This window comes from Peromyscus leucopus, chromosome 3, assembly GCF_004664715.2.
Source record: "Peromyscus leucopus breed LL Stock chromosome 3, UCI_PerLeu_2.1, whole genome shotgun sequence".
Lineage (NCBI taxonomy): Eukaryota > Metazoa > Chordata > Mammalia > Rodentia > Cricetidae > Peromyscus > Peromyscus leucopus.
Window position 1 is genome coordinate 84192882 of NC_051065.1, and position 20942 is coordinate 84213823.

Genomic DNA, 20942 nt, shown 5'->3' on the forward strand with positions numbered 1-20942 from the left:
CTTGTTGCCAATAGACCTGGTTAGCCTAGTACTTAATTTTGGGATATTTTTGAGACAGTGCTCTCTTAGCTAAATTCCACTTGTGAGACTTCATGTCTCTAAACAAATAAAATAAATAAAATATAAAGCCTTTATAACATCAATTTCATTACCTTTGGGTTTCTTCTACATCAGGGAGATGTTCTGTGTATGTAAGTTCTGGTGTTCATGAAGGCTAGAGGCATTGGATACCCTTGGAGTTGAAGTTACTGATGACTATGGGCTCCCACGGGTGCCAGGAACCAAACTCAGGAACTATGAAAGAACAGTACACACTTTCAATTGCTGAGCCATCTCTTCAGCCCCATGATGGCACTTAATTTTAATTCCCTAGCATGAAGGCCCACTCTCCAAATTTCTCATATAGGAAGTTAGAGCTTCAGTGTATGCATTCAAGAGAAGCAGTTCTGTCCACAATACTGGTGATGTGCTGTTTCTATAGTTCCCCTTTTCTGGTTCCCTCCTACCTACCCACATTCCCACCAGTGTAGGCCAATCAGCTAGCTTCTGTTGACTGGCACAGGGTATACACATGCTTCAAGATAAGCTTATCAAAGCCCTCCCCCAGTACTTTCATTAACAATTGTGTACATTTGCCCCATGCTAGATGCATCAAAGGCTCTCTTTAGAAAGTTTGGAGTCCGGTGTGTGAGAGAGAATCTCCCCAATGACACACTAGAGATCTAGTTCCAAAGCTGTTGTCAGTCTTGTTTTTATTCATATGGCCAGAATAGAAGAAGTAGGCCCTGCAATTACCAAGCAAGGATAAACAGATATATAGAAAATGTGAAAAAAGAATAAAGGCTCTAAATGGCTTGAGTCTTTAGTTTTTTTTAATTATCGATGGGTATAGTGGCTTATTTGTGTAATTCTAGAACTCCTAAGGCTGAGGCAGGAGAATCATAAGTTTGAGGCTAGCACAGACCATTTAGAAAATTGGTCTCAATGATGTAGAAGAAACCCAAAGTAATAAAATTGATGTTACAAAATATTTTCTAATAGATTTGTTTGGGAGACATGAAATCACACAAGTAGAATTTAACAAAAAGACCACTGCCTCCAAAATATCCCAATGGTAAGAACTATGCTAGTCAGGCTTGTTAGAGACAAGCAAATATTAGGCTGTTAGGATGTAAATGTTCACCAGAATTGACCAGCCCTATGGAAGGAAGATTCCCTTCCCATAACAAAGACAATTTGCATTTAAGCCACTGTGGCAATCTGAATAAGAATGGCTCCTATAGGCTCATATATTTGAAAGCTTAGTCACCAGGGGGTGGAACTGTTTGTGAAGGATTAGGAGGTGTAGCTGTTGGAGGAGATATATCATTAGGGGTGGGCTTTGAGGTTTCAAAAGCCCACACCAGGCCCAGTCTCTCTCTCTCTCTCTCTCTCTCTCTCTCTCTCTCTCTCTCTCTCTCTCTCTCTCTCTGCTATATGTGGAGTGGATCAGGATGTAAACCTCTCACTTATTGCTCCAGCACCATGCCTGTCTGCTTTGTGCCATGATGATAATGGACTAACCTTCTAAAATTGTAAGCAAGCTCCAATTAAATGCTTTAAAAAAAATAAGAGTTTCCTTGGTCATGATGTCTCTTCACAGCAATAGAACAGTAACTAAGACAGCCACAAAGTGGGCATGGATGAAGGAAAGTAAGCAAATCTCCAAGATGTGACACTGTGACTACTGCAGCCACTGGGTAGAGCACTTTTTGATGAGCATGTGCTACATCCCTTTATAAAAGGCAAGTCCTTCTCCCACTTTCTCTCTTCCTTCTGTTCTTGCTCAGAGGCCACCTTTGCACTCCTTCCCTGACCCCAAATAAACCTCTTATATGAGCTCTGCTGCATGGTGTGGCTTTGTGGTGCCTCTTGGCTCCAACCTGCCAATGTCACAACATGTACACACACACACACACACACACACACACACACACACACACACGGTGCACAGAGGTAAATAAAAAGAAACAAAAGGAATTTTTAAAAAAATTGAAGTTCAAAATATTAGTTAGGGCTAAGGGAGTTGGTTCAGAGAAATTCCTTATATAGTTGGCTATTTCTTTTCGTCCCACCACCTTAAAATTTGTTAGTGTGTGTGTGTGTGTGTGTGTGTGTGTGTGTGTATGTGTGTGTGTACCATTGCATGTATGGTATGTTAAGTCAAAAGATAACTTGCAGGAGTCAATTCTTTCCCTCCACCAAGTGGTTTTGGGGATCAAACTCATGTTATCAGGCTTGGCAACAACTCCATTTACCTACTGTGCCATCTCATTACCCCTGCTCAACTAACTATCTTTGGTGTATGGCTTCTAATTTCCAAGTCACCTTATGGATTTAGATGATGGTTGTAGTTGTAGCTGTCCTGCCAACTTCCCAGTCAGCAAAAATGATAAAGGGAAAAGAATGGTTTTTTTGTCTATCCCCATACCTCTCCACTGCTTTAACAACATTTCCTAGAACTTTCTCAGTAGTTTCTATGCATATCCCATTATGGCCAAACCTAGCTGCAAGAGAGGCTGGGCACTGTATCTTTTAACTGAGTGTGTCACTCCCATTAGATAGAATATTGACAGAAACTTAACAGTCAGTCCCTGTTATAGTTAATCAGAATCCAATACTGTGGTAAATTCTGGGAGCATGGTAAGTGTATCATAAACACATGATCACAGGCAGTCTCTGCAGAGGACCAGATGTAGAGAGAGTTCAGGGCAGATGGAGATAAAATTTGATGGCAGGGTGTGCTTCTTATGCTTTATGGAAGGCAAGAAGGTACAGGGAGTTGAGTTTGTAGAAGGACTGGTGGTGGCATGATAAAACCCTCATGACTTGTCATCTGTAACTTTGATAAGGAAGGCACTGACAAACAATAGTCAATAAAGGTAAAAAAGCCCCTTCTCATGAGGCAGAAACTTAGTTCCTGGAAGTGTATAAAATACCTCTAGGGGTCGGGGATTTAGCTCAGTAGTAGAGTGCTTGCCTAGCAAGCGTGAGGCCCTGGGTTCAGTCCTCAGCTCTGAAAAAAACAAAAAAACAAAAAAACAAAAAAACACCTCTGGCAAACCTTTAGAAAGTTCCAACAGAGCTCCCAGGAGCTCAACTTCAGCCGTTTTGGGAAAAATCAAGGTTTTTCCCCCTATTTTTTTCTGAAATGGATTCTGGGTAATTGAAACAGAATGAGAACCACAGATCTATTTGTGAGCACATTAATCTGGTGTGAGTTGTAGTAGAGCCCTGGACTGGAGTGAGGGAGAGGGTCTGGCCCATCAAACCATATGTAAGTCATCAGGCTAAGCTCAGTTTCATTCAGAAAATGAATAAACTGAATCTAAACAAATTAGATGTCATCTATAATAGTATCTTAGTAAATAAAATCTTAATAAAACCCTTGGTCTTAGTAAAACTCTTAGGTTTTTTTTTTTGTTTGTTTGTTTTTGTTTGTTTTTTTGTCTTTTTTCCAAGACAGGTTTCTCTTGTGTAGTTTTGGTGCCTGTCTTGGATCTCGCTCTGTAGACCAGGCTGAACTGGAACTCACAGAGATCCGCCTGGCTCTGCCTCCCAAGTGCTGGGATTGAAGGCATGTGCCACCACTGCCCGGCCCATGGCAACTCTTATAAAGGAAAATATTTAATTGGGGCTGGCTTACAGCTCAAAAGTTTAGACCATTACTGTCATGGCAGGAAGCATGGTGGTGCATAGGCCAACATGGTGTTGGAGAGATCAGAAGGCAGCAGGAAGAGACACACTGGACTTGGTGGAGCATCTGAAACCTCAAAGTCCAGTGACATACTTCCTCCAACAAGGCCATACCTCTTAATAGTGCCACTCCCTATGGGATCATTTTGTTTCAAACCACCACAAACAGTAATATAAAATAAATGACTGTTAGAAGTAAAGGCTTTGCAATTCATAGGGTGAGGCTGTAGCTCAGTGGTAGAATACATGCTTAGTTGGCATGCATGAAGGCAAGGTTTTTATCACTAATTACAAATTCAGATATGGAAGCAACATATTTCTTTATGCCAAACTTCCTATCAGCTATAATAATGCTTTGTCTTTTATAATTTAGCTGTTAAAGGATATTTAATTAATGTTCTGGAAGGTGATCATGTAGGTTTGCTCACTCATTTTCTTTTATTTAGTGCACTGCTTGCCTGTGCCTTATCATGAGGCAGATGGTTATCTAATTAGTGTGGAAGTTGGACAGATTTCTTCCCCAGTGAGGGACATTGTTTGCTTGGTGGGGTCTTATTTCTATCAAATGAATACACCTGAAAAAAAGGGTTTGGGTCAAAAGCCAAGAAATCCATTGAAAATGACTGTGACATTGGAGTGACTCAAGAAAATAAAACTGAATAGATAAGGGAAATGTATGAAGTGTATTGTATTGTTACTTTCACACCAATCATGTGACAGGCAACTAGGGAAACATCTGTGATGGAGATGCAACATAGGGGTGTTATGAAAACAAAACACCACTACCACCAGCAACCTCAGACTACACAGGTTTGAAAACTTGCCAATGGTTCCAGGTAGGAATGTTTTCCTTCACAGGAAGATAAAGGAATTAATAGTCTATGCCATTGTTTATATGTTTCTTCTATCAGAAATTTTGAAGTGCCCACTTATGAGACACTGTTCTTAGTGTAATATTTTCAGGGAGAGACTGGAGAGTTGGTGCAGTAGTTAAGAGAACTTCTTCTTGCAGAGGACGTGGGTATAATACCTCGTAGCTGAAGTTTTCCTGTGTCCCGGCCTGCCGGCAGTTGGGACAAATCTTTCCCACTCATGTCCCTCAAGTAAACACACAGAGACTTATACTACTTATAAACTATATGGCTGTGGCAGGCTTCTTGCCATCTGTTCTTATGTCTTAAATTAACCCTTTTCTATAAATTTATACCTTGCCACGTGGCTCGTGGCTTACTGGTATCTTACATCATGCTTCTCCTCGTGGCGGCTGGCAGGATCTCCCTGTCTCAGCCTTCTTCCACCCAGCATTCTCCTCTCCTTGTCCTGCCTACACTATCCTTCCTGCATGCCTACTGGCCAATCAGCATTTTATTTATCAATCAATCATAGCAACATATATTCACAGCATACAGGACATCCCACAACAATTCCTTGCACCTAATGACAGTTCACAACCATATGTAACTCCAGTCCCAGGGGATCTTATGGCCTTTTCTGACCTCCTTGGGCACCAGACATGTATATGGTGCATATACATTTATGCAAGCAAGACATTCATACACATAATATATATAAAATAATAAAAAATAAAAATAAAAAAAGATTTTCAAGGAACTGATTTTGGATTGACCTGTGTACTAAATGGCACAGAAGCAAATAAGACTTTAAGGAAGTCTTAAAGACTGAGTTTTCTTTATCCATTACAAAAATTGGAAAAAGAAACTTTTAGGCAGGAAGCAAAGGAAAGCGAAAGAGAAGTCTCGTTGAATTTTGCACCTCACACTCGGGTCTGGTGTTGGGCTGTTTATGATTTCCTTCCTGTGCTCTGAGAGAGCAACTAATTTTAGGTTTGTCTTTATGGTTAAAGGAAATATTTTGTTTTGCTTGAGACAATGATCTAAGGAAAGAATGTTCACCATTCTTTTCGTATATACTAAAATTGATAAATGTATAAAAAAATAAAAAAGCATTTCTACAAACTGCTGCCTAGCCTGATGCTGCTTTGTTTATCTTCTTCTTTTCCTGTTATACAACTCAACCAGAACGTTCTCACTGCTCCGAGTAAAGGCAGACCATTTAAAATCACATTCTTAATATATGCTAAATGTGAATTATGAGACAAGACAAGAGCTTGTATTTCTGAACATAAGAGCAAACAGAATGCATCTTCAGAGCAATTATGGAAATTCTACACATGCAAGGTGTAGAGTCATTATCCTGAGTTAGGCTGAGTGGAATTAGTAAAACGGCTAAAAGAGCACTAACACGAAACATTTATTGGAATTTAATGGTTAATCTTGGCAGTGAGGAAGAGACATAGTAACGCTCTGTCCAGCCTCTGGTAGCTCTCTGTAATTTACCTTAACTTAAATAGAATTGTACACAATCTATTCATGAATCTGAATCTAATTACTTTGTATTAGTTTCATGCTTTTACCTTAGAGAGAGCCATGGTTTATTTTTAATCACCTCTTGCATGTTAAATCAATAGTGTCTGCCAAGTGGGTAAAAATTCCCTTTAAGGTGAAGCCCTCTGTAATTGGCATAATTACCTCACATGGAGAGAAGCCGCAGTAGGATTCCATAATCTCCAGCTTTATAAAATCTAATTACGTTCACAATACACTATTTTATTTTCACTGCTCTCAGAGCCCAAATGTGAACACAGCCCAGACAAATCCCACATTAACCAGAGAGCAACTAGGTCATCCTTGGGTGGCTGCCTCCCTCAGCTGTCTGAGGGAGGAGCCCCTGGGCCCAGCCATGGCACAGAGAAGTTTAGGAATGTTCTGGATCAACCTTCTGGGCTGGCCCACTTGATATCAGATGAAAAATTCTGTTCGGTCCTGAGGTTCGGCCTTCTCCAGGCTAGACTCAGTGCACAGGAAGGGAGAGAGATGCCCAGTCTGGGTTCTCCATGCTGCTTTAGAGGCAGCTGCAGGTAAGAGATGGAGAAAGGGAGAGAGATGCCCAGTCTGGGTTCTCCATGCTGCTTTAGAGGCAGCTGCAGGAAGACATGGAGAAAGGAAGCCTCAGAAAGGTCTCCAGTGTCTTCTCAGCAGGAAGTCTGCCTTCCTCATCTTTACTCTTTGGAATGCTACCACTAATTTTGCTTGAGAAAGGGGTAAATTGCTGAAGTACATCTTAGAAAAACCTCTTCTCTATGCAGCCACCTCAGTTCCTCTGTCAAAAAAAGGATGATTAAAAATATAAGAAAAGAATACGCTGGGGATGTACAGGGAGTGCAACCCAGCAGCCCATGCTGCCCAGGAGCCGCATCCCTTACTGTATCTTCCATAATATCTTTAACTCTGCTTACAACAATTCTACTCTAAATAAAGTACATGGACAGACAGACAGAAACACACACACACATACACACACACAAAACCTGCTCCAGGAAATGGCCCCACTGTACTTCATCTGTGCCTCCATTATTTTTAACATAATTTTTGATTCTTTGGGAATTTCACAACATGCACCCCAAGAACATTTCCCACTCTTTCCATATCATCCCACTTATTTCCCAGTCTTTCCATATCCACCTTCCACCCTTGTAACCTCCCCTGCACCGCCAAAGAAAATAAAAAATTGAAATTAAAACAAAACAAAAAGCAACCAACCAATCAAACAAAAAAACAAAACCATCTCACCCATCCCTCTGGGCACAACCTGCTCTTCTATCAGCCGCAGCCTTTTCTCTCTCCCATCACAGCTGTCACGTCTCTAGTTGTGCTGCGCATGCGCCGTTTTGCACCTCTGTCTTTCCCACCACTCCATCACATGTTTATTCGTTGCAGTGGCGTTGGAAGCGTGTGTCATGCAGTATACCCTTTTGTGTATTGCAATGAGTCATTGGTCTGGTTCAAGGCCTCTGGCTTCCGTTAGACTGTCAGTACAGGACCCTCACTGAGACTTCTCTGGGATATCTGGTTGTTGTCTTGGGTCATGGAGATCCTGCAGCTATGGTTCCACAGGACCGGCCCCTTCAGGTGCTCCAACAGCTCATAGATGGGGAAGATGTTGGGGTGGGCCAACTCAAAGCCCTGAATCTGAGCCTGGCCTGCCAGCTCTCTCTCACCCAAGCAATGGGGGCCAGCTCTTTCTCGATGCCCAGGTGAGGGGCAGGGTCTGCCTCTGTTTTGTTGCTTATTCTCTTTACCAGCTATTGTAGTGTACAGAGCAGGTACTCCACTGTCTGTCAGCATCTCTCCCCTTACTCTTTCTTAGCGGTGTCTTGAGAACCACTTTCCTCCTTTCTCCCTTCTCCTAAACCATACCAAAAGGGAAGATATTTCCACTTAGGATCAGCAACTTACAATACTGTGAGACTCAAGGAAATGAAGTTAATAATATACTTAAGAGCAAAATGGGTAGATGTCATGGTTCAGACGTGTTCCCAGAAAGTTCAGAAAATACAGGATGAAAGAGTCCAAGATGGGAGGTGAAGTGGGTAGGAACAACAGCGGGGAGAGAAGTATGACCGGAAACACTCACGAATTTTTCTGTGCTGACTCAGACCTCAGATTTAAATGGTAATGGTGATGGCACTTCTAATGTAATAAGTATTAAGTATAAATAATAATAATTCTATGTAACAATTCGATTAGCACTGGGTAAAAGAATTATAGAAAGAAAACACACAAGATCAACTCAAATGGATCGAATCCCTCAGTGTGAGGGCTGAAACCATGAAAGTTCTACAGGAAAAAATAGCTTCAGTTTTCATTATAGAGGCTTTTCATTTCCTTCATTAGATTTATTCCAAGGTCTCTCTCTCCCTCTCCCTCCCTCCCTCCTTCCCTCCCTCCCTCTCTTCCTTTTGTTTCTTGATTTCTTCTTTGGGGAAGAACTTTTCGAATAGGATACCCTTGTTGCTTAGGAAACAAGGCCTGGAATGGGACCTCACGAAATTAAAAAGTTTCTATACGGCACAAGAAGTAGTTAATCAAGTGAAGAGACAGCTTACAGACTGTGGGAAACATCTTTGGCAGCTGTACTTCTGATAGAGGATTAATGTCTAGAATACTAAAAGAACTAAAATAGCTAAACAACAAGAAAACAAACAAGGGCCTGGAGAAGCTAGCCAGTGGTTCAGAGCACCGGCTGCTCTTCCGGAGGACCTGGGTTCAATTCCCAGCAGCTACATGGTGACTCACAACCATTTGTAACCACAGTCCAGGAGGATTCAGTACCCTCTTGTGGCCTCCGTGGGCACCATATGTACATGGTGTACAGACATGCATGTGTGCAAAATACCTATACATGTAAATATACCTGAAAAGAATACAAACAACCTGATTTTTAAAAACAAGCTTAGGGAGTTAACAGAGTTCTTCAAAGAGTAAGTAAGTGTTTTTTTTTTTTTTGTTTTGTTTTGTTTTTTTAAGTGTTCAACATCACTATACATCAGGGAAATACAAATTAAACTTTGAGATTCTGCAGCCTGGGTCCTCACAGTTCAGGATGGCTGGAGACATCCACAGGCCCATCTGGCACCGTTTGGCTCAGGCTAGCTTGTGGCACCAGGTAGGTAGGTACCATTATAATGAGCAACTGTATGGTGGAAAAAATGGGAGAGGAAGAGAATCAGAACAGTTCATGTGCTGTGGCGAGAGGCAGAACTGAAGAAGCAAAGAGATGAGGAACAGGCTGATGTGCGTGGCTGGCTTGCCAGTTGGGGACAGGTTGATATCTGGGCCTGGGATGCTGCTGTCAAGGGCATGTCTGGGCCCATGGCCCTACTGCACCCAGGGTCTATGTTGACATACATGGCCCATGTTGCCACCAAAGTCCATAAGGACAACTGGAGTCTGGGCTGCCACCTGTGGCCATGTGGGTGTCTAACGTTCATGCCACCACTGGGTCCATGCCAATCTGAGTGGCCTGTTCTACCACCCAGGACCCCAATGACATCAGGCCTGCCTGAACTGCTGTCAAGGGCCATGTCTGGGTCTATAGCCATGGTGCAGCCAGGGTCTTTGTTGATGTCTGTGGCTCTGATATCATCGAAGGTGGCTCCTGATACTATTGAAGGCTGTGTCAATGCCATAGGGCCAAGCCATTGTCCAGTGGCCATGCTGCCACTGGGCCATGCTGATCGGAGTGGCCTGTGTTGCCCTCTGAGGCCATGGTGACATCCAAGCCCAGGCTGCTGCAGAGGATCATGTCTGAGTCCATAGTTCTACCACAACTGGGGTCAGTGTTGATGTCTGCAGACCATGATGCCACCAAAGGCCACATGGATGCCTGAGATCTGTGGCCATGTTGGTTTCCAAGAGCCACACAGCCTCTAGGGCCATGCTGATCTAGCTATTGTCCTGCATTGCTAGCTGGGGCCATGGTATCATCTGGGTCTGGGCTGCTGCCTAGGGCCATGTCTGGGTCTGTGGCCCTACCACGACTAGGGTCTGTGTTGATGTCTATGGCTCCTGATAGCATCGAAAGCTGTGCCAATGTCAGGGGTCTGGTCAGCCACTTGAGACCATGTCAGTATCTGAGGGCCATGCTGCTACCAGGACCAGACTGATCTGGGTGTCCTGTGCTGCCACCCAGGGCCATAGTGATGTCCAGGCCCAAGCTACTGCCTAGATCATGGTCTGGGTCTATCCTGCTGCAGCTGGGATCTGTGTTGATCTCTATGGCCCATGTTACCACATAGGGGAATAGGAACTATGAATGTTGAAATCCGAGGGCCATGCTGAGCTGGCCCTGCCCTTCACTGGCCTTGAGATAGCTGTCCCTGTCCCTTGATGGACACTGCAGCATAAGAGCTGGCTCCACCCCTCATGGTAGAGCTGTCTCCCCTGAACTCCTGAGAGATGGCACCACCCCTCACCACAAGTGTGGGAGAGCTGGTCCGGATGGCATGGTGATAGGGAGAGCTTGCTCCACCCCTCACTGGAGGGGTTTGGTCCCAGTAGCCTGGACTGACCAGCTCAACTACCACTCAGGTCCACATCCTGGGCCTTGGGCTGGCCCACCCTAACATCTACACCATCTGTGACCTGCTGGAGTGCATGAGGGGACTGGTCCTGTGGAACTGGACAATAGCTGCAGGATCTTTAGGACTCAGGGCAATAGCAGGATGTCTGAGAGGACTCTCAGATGAGTGAGGGTCCAATGACGATGGTGTGCTAGAAACCAGAGGTCTTCAACTAGACCAACAACTCATTGTAATGAACATTTACAAGTAAAACTGAGTCGATAAAAAGGTACACTGTTTGACACACCACAGTTCCCAGTGCCACCAGGATAACTGAAGAGATGTTGGAGAGGTGGGAAGATGGAGGAGTGAGGAAGTTTTTTGTTTGTTTTAAAAATTTTTTGGGGTTTTCTTTTTAGGGGGAAGCTGTGGGGGTGAGGGACAGATATGGAGGGACTGGAAGGTGAGTGGGATTGGGGTGCGTGATATGAAATTCCCTAAGAATCAACAAATAATCATGTTATATAAAAACAACAACATTGAGATTCCATCCCACCCCAATCAGACTGGCTGTTATGAAGGAAATAAATACTATGAGAATGTGGAGAAAGGGACCATTATGCACTGTCAGTAGAAGTTTAAACTGGTGCCGACACTGTGGAAAGCAGTGTGGAGAAGTCCTCAAAAACCTAGTAATAGATCTATTATACAACCACTGTTGGGCTTAGACCCAAAGGACTTAACATCCGTTTGAGAGTTTTTGTTTATCCTTCATTGCTACTCCACTCTCAGTAACCAAGGAATGGTACCAGTCTGGATGTCCACTAACTGATAAGTGGATAGTGAAGATGTGGTACATATGCCCAATGGAATATTATTCAGCAGCAAAGAGAAATGAAGTTATGAAATTTGCAGGAAAATGGGTGAGACAAGAAAATATTATATATTGTTTTCTATAAGTATGTTTAAATTACGTGTATGTCAGTGTGGGAGCATGTGTGCATGAATGCAGGTGCCCTCCGAGACTAGAAAGACTGTCAGATCCCCTGGAGTTTGAGTGGCTGTGACTCAACCAGCATGGATACCACGATTGGAACTCGGGTCCTTTGCAAGAGCAGTATCCATTGTTAATCAGCTCTTCCTCTCCCAGATGTTATATGAAATGAAGTAACCCATGCTCAGACAGACAACATTTGCATGTTCTTTCTCTTATGTGGATCCTTAGTTCTAATTTTTTACACGTGCATTTGTAGATGTGAGTATGGGTAGAGGCCAGGTACCTAGAAAGGGGCTCTTGGGGGGGGGAGGGCTTTAAGGGGAGAGAAGGGGAGGGTGCTAGAACACATGTGCTTTGCAAGTACAAGTGGCAGTCCTGGGGGTGGGAGGGCTTAAGTGGGCATGGGCACAAGGACAGAAAGTGGAGAGAGTGTCAACCAAAGCTAGGTCTATATGAAAAAGCCACAGAGAAACCTGTTACTTTGTAAGCTAAAAAAGTTTTTCCTGTGCTGAACAGGGATGTGGTGGGAGGAGACACCACATAACAAAAACTGCTGCTCCCTTCACACTGCCTGAGGGCAGGGGCACGCACTGCTCCGGAAGCCTTGACAGAAGAGCAAAGAATTCTTTGCTTTCATCCTTTGAACTGGACAAAAGCTTTCTAAATGCGTTAGATTTATGATTATAATGAAATGACCTATGGAAATATCCTTCACAATATACCAGATCATCTAACAAACAAAAGATGAATCTGTCTTGCCATTTTTGTATCAAATCTGACCTGCCTCTGTCTCTTATTGTTAGTCTCTCTTTAGAGAAGAATAAAGCAAAGTCATGATACTTTACAAGTCAGGATATTTAACAATTGCATTTTGTGAGTGACATAAAGCATCCCTTTTAGATTGCGTAAAGTACAACAAAGACGTATCTATTTTAGGATTAGACAACGGAATTTCCATCAGGTTTTAAGCTTTTTACATTTGTAACCAGTTGTTCTACTTTGGATCACAATGGTGTCAGAGAATGAGACAAAAGTAAACCAAGGCATGTAGGGACCAACTTGCAATGTCTGCAGGAGACACAGGCTATGGGACAAGGGCAGATGGAGTAAATGTTCACCATTCCAGAGTAGGATACACATCTGTTTATGACATACTCAACATATAGTTGAAAATAACAGTCAAACCACCTGTCTTGCCAATCCTGTGCCTCCTGCCTCACATAGATTCTGCTAGAAGGTAAATACTGGTGTTTGCCACAGTGTGATCCCTATTCCATTGGAAGCTCCGCCTCAAACCTGTCCCTTTCAGAAAGCAAGCCAAGTAGCAGCTCCTTCCCTGGAGCCGATCAAGACCACACCTACAGGGTATTTAGCTCTGGTCCATAAACCTGCCACATGATTTCCCCTCTTTCCTTCCCCGAGATCACCCAGAAATGCTTTGCTCAGATTAAACCTGGTCCTTTACTTTTAATTGGGCTCGGTTTGGCTTACTCTATTGATGGAGGAACCTACTACCGGGGATTCAAAATACCTGTTAAGGCCCACCACTCCTAACCTGGATGGAGAAAGCAGGCCCATGGTTCCAACCATCACTGATTCACAATCTTTTAATCTAAAACAAGGACCGCAGTGAAAGAACAGTAAGCAAGTATGTTAATATTAGCTGCTAGCGTCTGTTTCTGCTTTACTTGTTTTGTTGTTTGGTTCTATATGTAATTTTAAGTGATAAGACAAAATTAAATTTGATTCTGCCTCTGCCAGGAAATGTTCATGTTTTCATTTTAAAGACCTGTTTTCTACTTTCATTTTAGCACTGCGTATTCGTCACTGCTTACCCTTTATACAAGCAGAGCTGTTCTGTACAACCTAATGAAGAAACTTTGAAAAGAAATAGTCCTGGTGGCACACACACCTTTAGTTCTAGCACTTGAGAGGAAGAGGCAGGAAAAGCCGGCCTTCAGTCGTCCTCCGGCCATGTAGTGAGTTAGAGTCAAGCCTGGCTATGTGAGCGCCCATCTCAAGTGGAAACATTAAACATGAAACTGGAAACAAACAAACAATCTACCTCCTTGTTTTTGTTTTGTTTGCTTTGCCAACCAGGGATGTTCATTCCTGGTGTCTTGTAAGTGTAATTACACTCTTTGGAGGGAAGATTTGACCTTCAGTGGAAAGGCAGCCTCTCTTACTGACTTTGATGGGAGAGTCTACTTTTGCAAGAGTGAAATCCCACCGAATTGGCTTTCCAAAATGTTCTGTGGAAAGTAAGAATTAATAGGTGCCAAGTCCTCGCTCCTGACTGTCAAACAGGAGACAAATTCATCAGACAGCAGGGTCTGCTCTGGAATAGTTTCCCGGGGTGTGTCACTTTCCAAAGTCATGGTTGTTTCCTCCTGTCTTGAGTTTTTTATGTCAAGAGGATTGAATTCACCTTGATTTAAAACGAGGTTCAAGTCATCAAGAATTAGTATTTTGCCCAGTAAAGTCGTACTTGAGGCAGGAAATGCAAAGTTGGGATATGTTTTCAGTCTGGTAAAGTGGTCACTTGTGGCCTCAAGGGTTGCAGACTCCCTTTCATCCCTGTTAATGAAATGGTCTCCCCCGGAGGGAATGTTTGAAATCTGGGGTTTGTATCCAGTGTTGAGATCAGGAATATACACAACAGAAGAACTGGTAGACAGTGTTGTTAGCGGACAGTCTCTTGTCTCCAGGAGTCCTGTGAGCCTTTCTTCCTTGTAACCTGTGGGATTGTATTCCAGCGGAGAGATTTCACTTATCTCTGTAAGCACAGGATCCACATACAGAGCCTGCTCACGGTCTTTATTATCCTCAAATATACTTTTTTCCTAGAAAAAAAAAAAAAGACATTACTTCACTTTACAAACAAAACAACCCCTCCCCGCAAAAAACCCAAAAACTGTTTAAAGGAATCAACCTAATAATTGAGTGAGGGCTGAAATGTTCTTTCTCCAACTTCCCTTTCTTTCCCCCTTTATCTTAGTGTTATGTCTTGGATGATTTTCTCTTGTCTTTTTGGTGTCTTCTAAACCTTTATTCAGGCCTCCCAAAGATAGAATTAAAAATAATGCAAGCCTTAAGCATATTTCTTGGTTAAAATCTTTTTTAAAAAAAGTTCTTTAGCCAGGCTGTGGAGGCACACACCTTTAATCACAGCACTCTGGAGGCAGAGGTATGAAGATCTCTGTGAGTTCGAGGCCAGCCTGGTCGACAAAATAAGTTCCAGGACAGTCAGAGCTGTTACACAGAGAAACCCTGTCTGAAAAACTAAAACCAAACAAAAAATGGTTTTAAAAATTTTATTTATTTATTTTTATTTTATCCTGGGAACGCTTTGTTCATATGACATATGTCTGGGCTTAAGTTGATTAGTAGGTGTGCTGACCAGTTTTATGCCAACTTGACACAAGCTAGAGTCATTTTGGAAGAAGGTTGAGGAAATGTGGCCACTAGATTGGCCTGTGAGCAAGCCTGATTGATGACTGATGTGGGAGGGGCTAGATCATTGTGGGCAGTGCCACCCCAGAGCTAGTGGTCCTGGGTGCTGTAGGAAAGCACACTGGACAAGCCATGGAATGCAAGCGAGTAAGCAACTCTCCTCCATGGCCTTGGCATCAGTTCCTGCCTCAAGTTCCCACCCTGTCTGCCTTGGATGATGGACTGCAAGCTGTAAGACGAAACAAACCCTCTCCTCTTTGGTCATAGTGGTTTATCACAGCGATAGAAAGCAAACGAAGACAGTGGGCTCACCCAGCTTTAAGCAGAACCGTGGGTGTCTGTTTTACAAACAGGCCAGCACTGCCCGAGATGTTGTTGTCCCCTCTGTACTTGAGCTCACATGGCACTTCTGCCGAGACCATTCAAGAAAGTCCTCATCTTCCCATATTTCCTCTCTGCAGCCATCACATTTGGACGCATTTTCTATGGTCATTGCTCTGGTAGTACCACATGTTTAGAAGACATTTCTGTCCCACTAACTGGGTATTCAAAATGGTGATGGCTAAGCAGAGTTCTGGAAGTTCTGAAAACATATGCTTCTGACCTTAGCTCTGTAGCTGGCAAAGCGGCACCCCCCCCACCTCACCTCCCCCCCCACTCCCCCGCCTTTCCCAGGGCCATCCTGGTGCCTACTCCTTTTTTCCTGGTTGACATAAATCCTAGTCCATCCCGGTGACACCATCTTCCGCAGTCACCCAACAATAATCTTTGCATAGTCCATAACGTTGGAGAAATGGAGTGGTACCCTCCCTGAGACTTGGACACATCTCCGTCTCTTGTAAACAATCCTCTTGGAGCCTTTAATGCACGATCCACAAAACATTTCTTCCCTCCCTCCTCTGCCCTGAAGACACTTAGCAATCTTTCTTCCTGTATAGTATAGTTTCCTTTTCTCCTGCCCTTTACTCTGCTAACTGTTCTTTCGTCTAAGTAGGGTTTGAGATGCTATAACTTTGTTTCCACACACACATACATAGCTATGTTTCTACTCCAACTGGCATTTCAATTGTGGAGATTTTGTTGTTGTTTACTATTTATTTTTAGTTATTTATCTTCTTTTGTATGTACCAGAGTTTTGTTTGCATATATGTATGTGTATTATGTGTGTATATGGTGTCTGAAGAGGTCAGAAAGGGGAATGAATCCTCTGGAACTGGAGTTATGGATGGCTTTGGGCCACCATGTGGGTGCTAAGAATTGAACCTGGGTCCTCTGCAAGAGCGACAAATACTCTTAACCACTGAGCAGCCTCTCCAGCTCTTACTTATTTGTTTTGAAAGGTCTCATTATGTAGCTCAGGTTGGCCTTGAATTTGTGATCTTCCTGCCCCAGCCTTTCCAACGCTGGTATTACTGGCATACCTACCATACCGGGAAACAATCACATTCTGTTTGGTACTGTTTGATTACCTGTAGCAATTGTGCAACATTACTATTTTCCATTTTAGGAATATCTTCATGAAGCCACTTTGGGATTATCAGTAAGACCTTTCTTTTAATTCTAGAAAACAAAAAACGACACATTAGAAGCAGCTCCTTCCTTCCTTCCTTCCTTCCTTCCTTCCTTCCTTCCTTCCTTCCTTCCTTCCTTCCTTCCTTCCTTCCTTCGTTTTTTGAGACAGGGTTTCTCTGTGTAGCCCTGACTATAGTGGAACTTGCTCTGCAGACCAGGCTGGCCCTGCCTCTGTCTCCTGAGTGCTGGGATTAAGGGCATGCACTGCCATGCTCTCTCAGCACATCTCTTTAGAATCAGAGCAGGCAATCATAGGTCATGAACTGAGCTAGAATGGAACACAACCTAACCTCACGAAGGAAAGTCTTCCATCTCTTACTTAAGAAGGGTTCAGGGGAAGCCAGTTTGATGTCTTGTCAGATGTTTTTCATGGTGCTGCCTTTGCATATAAAAGCACTTTCTATATTGATTGTGCACACTCATCTGGGCAGAAAGGTTTGTACCAGGCTTGTAGACAAGACCACACTGATCTGAGGTCTATTTTTATACATCAAGAAACTGTGAAACAAGTAAGACCTGTTATTTGTTTTAGCAGGCTCCCTAAACACATTTATTAAGTGACAACAAAAATGGCTGGGTGAACTTTGCAAGCTCCTTTGACCTTGATTGACACTAGAGAAAAATGATTTCTTTGTGTATATGTATACAATCTTTTATGACTCAGATTTTAAAATTAATTCACATTCTTTCTGTTTATAAGTAGACCAAGATAGTAAGTTGATGCTACTGTGATGTTTCACAATGCACATTGATACAGTATACAGTGATTTTACATATATATTTTTAATTTATCTACTCTTAGTTTTGTTATATTTATGTGGTGATACAATGTTCTGAAAATATTTTACATCTTAAAAGACTGAAACTTTTGCTGTATCTCACTGCCAGAGTTAATAATACACTTCAAGGTCACTTAAGAGAATGCTAGTCTACCATGTATTCAGTTTGTTTAATCTGCCTTTAAGAAAATACTGTAGTAGTGCATTGGATTTCCCATGTAATCAACATTTACAACCTGAGCTAATGCATAGCTATAATCTTAAATTATCTCCTCTTCCGTGCCCCTGACCCAGATAATGCATGTGTATCATTTGCTGAAAGCAGCAAATATAGAAGTTGAAAGCCACTTTCTAAAACCTACCATAAAGGTTGAAAGCAATCATGTATGGATATTAGTTGATAAACAATGATATTTTTCATTGGTGCTATCTGGGCCAGTTGGAATCAGTTGGAGCCAGGGACTTAATCCCTTGTAAAACTCTGTTAAAGATTTCTATAAAGTATCCTATTCCTTTCCTATGTGATGCTTTCTGTGTTGATCAATAAAGAGTGAAGCCCTTTGTGAGAGACACACACGGCACTCACAGACAGACAGACACACATAGGGAGAGACACACACAGACACATGGACAGACAGATTCACAGGACAGCCTTCAGGTAGGTACAGGTTCAGACTCATACAGCAGACAGATGAGAAGGTACAGGAAGAGAGATGGATTCCAAAAATGATCCAGGGGAGTGCTTTTACTTCTTTCCTTAATTCGACACTGATGCATTATTGGTAACTTGATCTTAATCACTAATACATAGAATCTGTGCATATTTAAAATGTGATTTTTGCCTCTGTTTTAGTTCTGATTTTAATAATGGGCTTTTATCAGTAATGTATAGTTGTATTAACCAACAGTATCTACTTATATGTTAAATACTTATATTGGAATTATTTTCTTTCTATTTTGCATGTGCATGTGTTTTCATTATACACATGTGTGGATTTGTGGATATGTGTACATATGGAGGCCTAGGGACAACCCTGGGTTAGGTGATATCTGCCTTATTTTGAAGGCAGGGTCTATCACCAGCCTGGAGTTTGGAAAGCAGGTCAGTGAGCCTCACAGATATGCCTGTTTCTGCTTTTCCAGCACTGGGATTTTAAGTAAGTAACACAATACCTGTGACCTTTGTTAACTTGGATCCTGGGGCTCAAACTCAAGTCATACTTTAATGAAAGAGCCATCTCCCAAGCCCCTCTTTTATTTTCTCAAAATTAGAATTTAAGCAATTAAATTATCCAAGAATTGTTCTATTTTCTTATGCATTATTGCTAACTAAAAGTCTTTGGGTTATATTAATTATAGTAATGAAATGGTTATTTAAAATTCAAACTATCTAGGATATCTTTAGATGCTAATACTAATATTATTAATATTATCTTTAGATGATAATACCAGTTTTTATAGGCATTATTTGAACACTAAGAGGTTTCAAGAATCTTTGTATTTAATTACATTTTAAGACACCCCCAAGCAAAATTACATACTAGTTCGTCCACTTTGAAAAGGCACTAGGATAAACTTATTAACATATTTAAAATTTGAAATATTTTCTGTGGGAAAAGCCTGTGCAGATAATAGGTTGGTATAATTTATAGACTAGCTTGCTTAAAACCTTTCTTCTTCATTTTGATTATACATTTAGATGAGTGATTGCCTCATGAAACAAGTGTTGAAACAAAAAAAGACACTGGTTTCCAATTTCTGATTGGCTATATATACAGTCTAAGTCAGAAACCAGAGAATGTTCATGTGTGTCCAAATCTGTGCATTATTAGACACACTAAAACACTGTAACATTAAACAACTTTAGTCTGTAAACATATTAAAAATGCCAAAAGCATCTGGTAACATATAGAAAATCAGAGGCCTTTCCTTACTCATATTTCACTTTGAACAACTAGGCGAAGAATACCTGGGAGAAGTCATTTGGAAGAAGATGGGCCCTTCCTCAAGACAACACAGCCTATTACTACTGCCTTTTAGTTGCCCACCATGACTAGATGGTAAGACATTATTTCTGAAGACACCATATACATTGGTTGCAGAATATAGAAAAATGATGCTGGAACTGACCTGGAAACTTCCTTCATACTGGCCAGTGTTCACAATGCTGGAAGGGTTTATGTCAGCCACTGGGGGAGGAAAGTCATCAATGGTTTTACCGAGTGGTAACCCATGTTCTACAATACTAAAATGCCAGGCAAAATGTATTCACTGGTGCTATAGCGCCAAGAATGTTACAGGAGTAACCATCCACTTTTTGATTGGATTTGAAACCTGTCCACAGGAGGAAATTCAAGTGTGGTGTTAAACCTGGTTAAAAGCTCATGTCTGGGGAGGGCATAGGCTCAAATAAGGAAGAGCTCTACTATTGTTCTTTTGCTAAATGGTCCTGTTGTCAAATTGCTTCTATGTATTTGTTTATACTCATAGATTAGTGGTATTCACAACCTGGGTCAGAGAAGCTTCTTTTTACAGTAAGCAGCTGTCAATGCAGAGACTCATAATTGGTCAGTAAAAGTTCTGAGAAATAAGTAACTGTTTAATGATCAGTATGAGTGGACTGTCTAAAATACCCTCACCTTGCAAGGCTCAAGACAGCATCGCAGAAGAAGGGGCAGAAAGAAGGTAAGAGACAGAGAATAGGGAGGAGTGCTGTGAAATTCTGTCTTCAGGACACGACATGGTTGTCACACTCACATACTAATACCAGCTCTGGTTACCTGCATGTGACCTGTTCAGTTCCTGAATCTCACATAAGGGTGGAAAGAGAGACCCAATAACAAAGCTGTCCTCTGATCTCCATGTACACACCCTGTGACATGTGTACACTCTTCCAGTCACAAATAATACACACACAATAATGATTAAAAATTCTCTTTTTCAAAATAAAGATGTTAATGTATAAAGAACTGACTTGACTATATTTTGGTAGTACATATATATGGCCTAAATCAGGAACCAGACACTACAAAAACCTACCCTATTCGAAGTGATGTGTTAAATATCCCAATCAGAGCAAAAATCGGCAACATGGTGGACAAGAAGACCATTCCCGACAAAAATCCAATGTCTTGACTATTATCTAACAAAGGAAAGAAAAGAAATTTAACTAGGCATTAGTGTCCTTGTGGTGACCACGCCACTGTTTTCTGCACCCTGTTTAAAGTGTCAGTCACTGATCTCAAAGGGAGGGAAGGCAGAGTTGACATTCACCTGAGACTACAAAGTGACTGCCCTTCCAGATTGCCTGACTGTGTACCCCAGGAAACCATCTTCTGTCTGAGGAAATTGGACTGCATCTATCTGAGGTCAGTGGGTTTCTAGAAGTGCATCTCCAGCAAATGTGGTCAACACACACATACATAGTTTATGTGAGTAAGTGCTGTGATAAACCTCATTTCGTTTGTCTGACACAGCTGAGAAT

At 42.1% G+C, this 20942-nt stretch overlaps 1 protein-coding gene across 1 annotated transcript in view; it reads right to left on the reverse strand.

The window, feature by feature from the left end:
• Nucleotides 1–12516: 12516 nt before the first annotated feature.
• Il23r (interleukin 23 receptor) overlaps nt 12517–20942 on the reverse strand; it is a 60237-nt gene continuing 51811 nt past the window's right edge. Inside the window, exons 7-9 of the mRNA XM_028880748.2 lie at nt 20498–20600; nt 16577–16667; nt 12517–14497 (exon numbers count right to left, since the gene is read on the reverse strand). Of these exons, the coding sequence (XP_028736581.2) occupies nt 13859–14497; nt 16577–16667; nt 20498–20600 (833 nt within the window). The 3' untranslated portion in view covers nt 12517–13858. The remainder of the gene's footprint in view (nt 14498–16576; nt 16668–20497; nt 20601–20942) is intronic.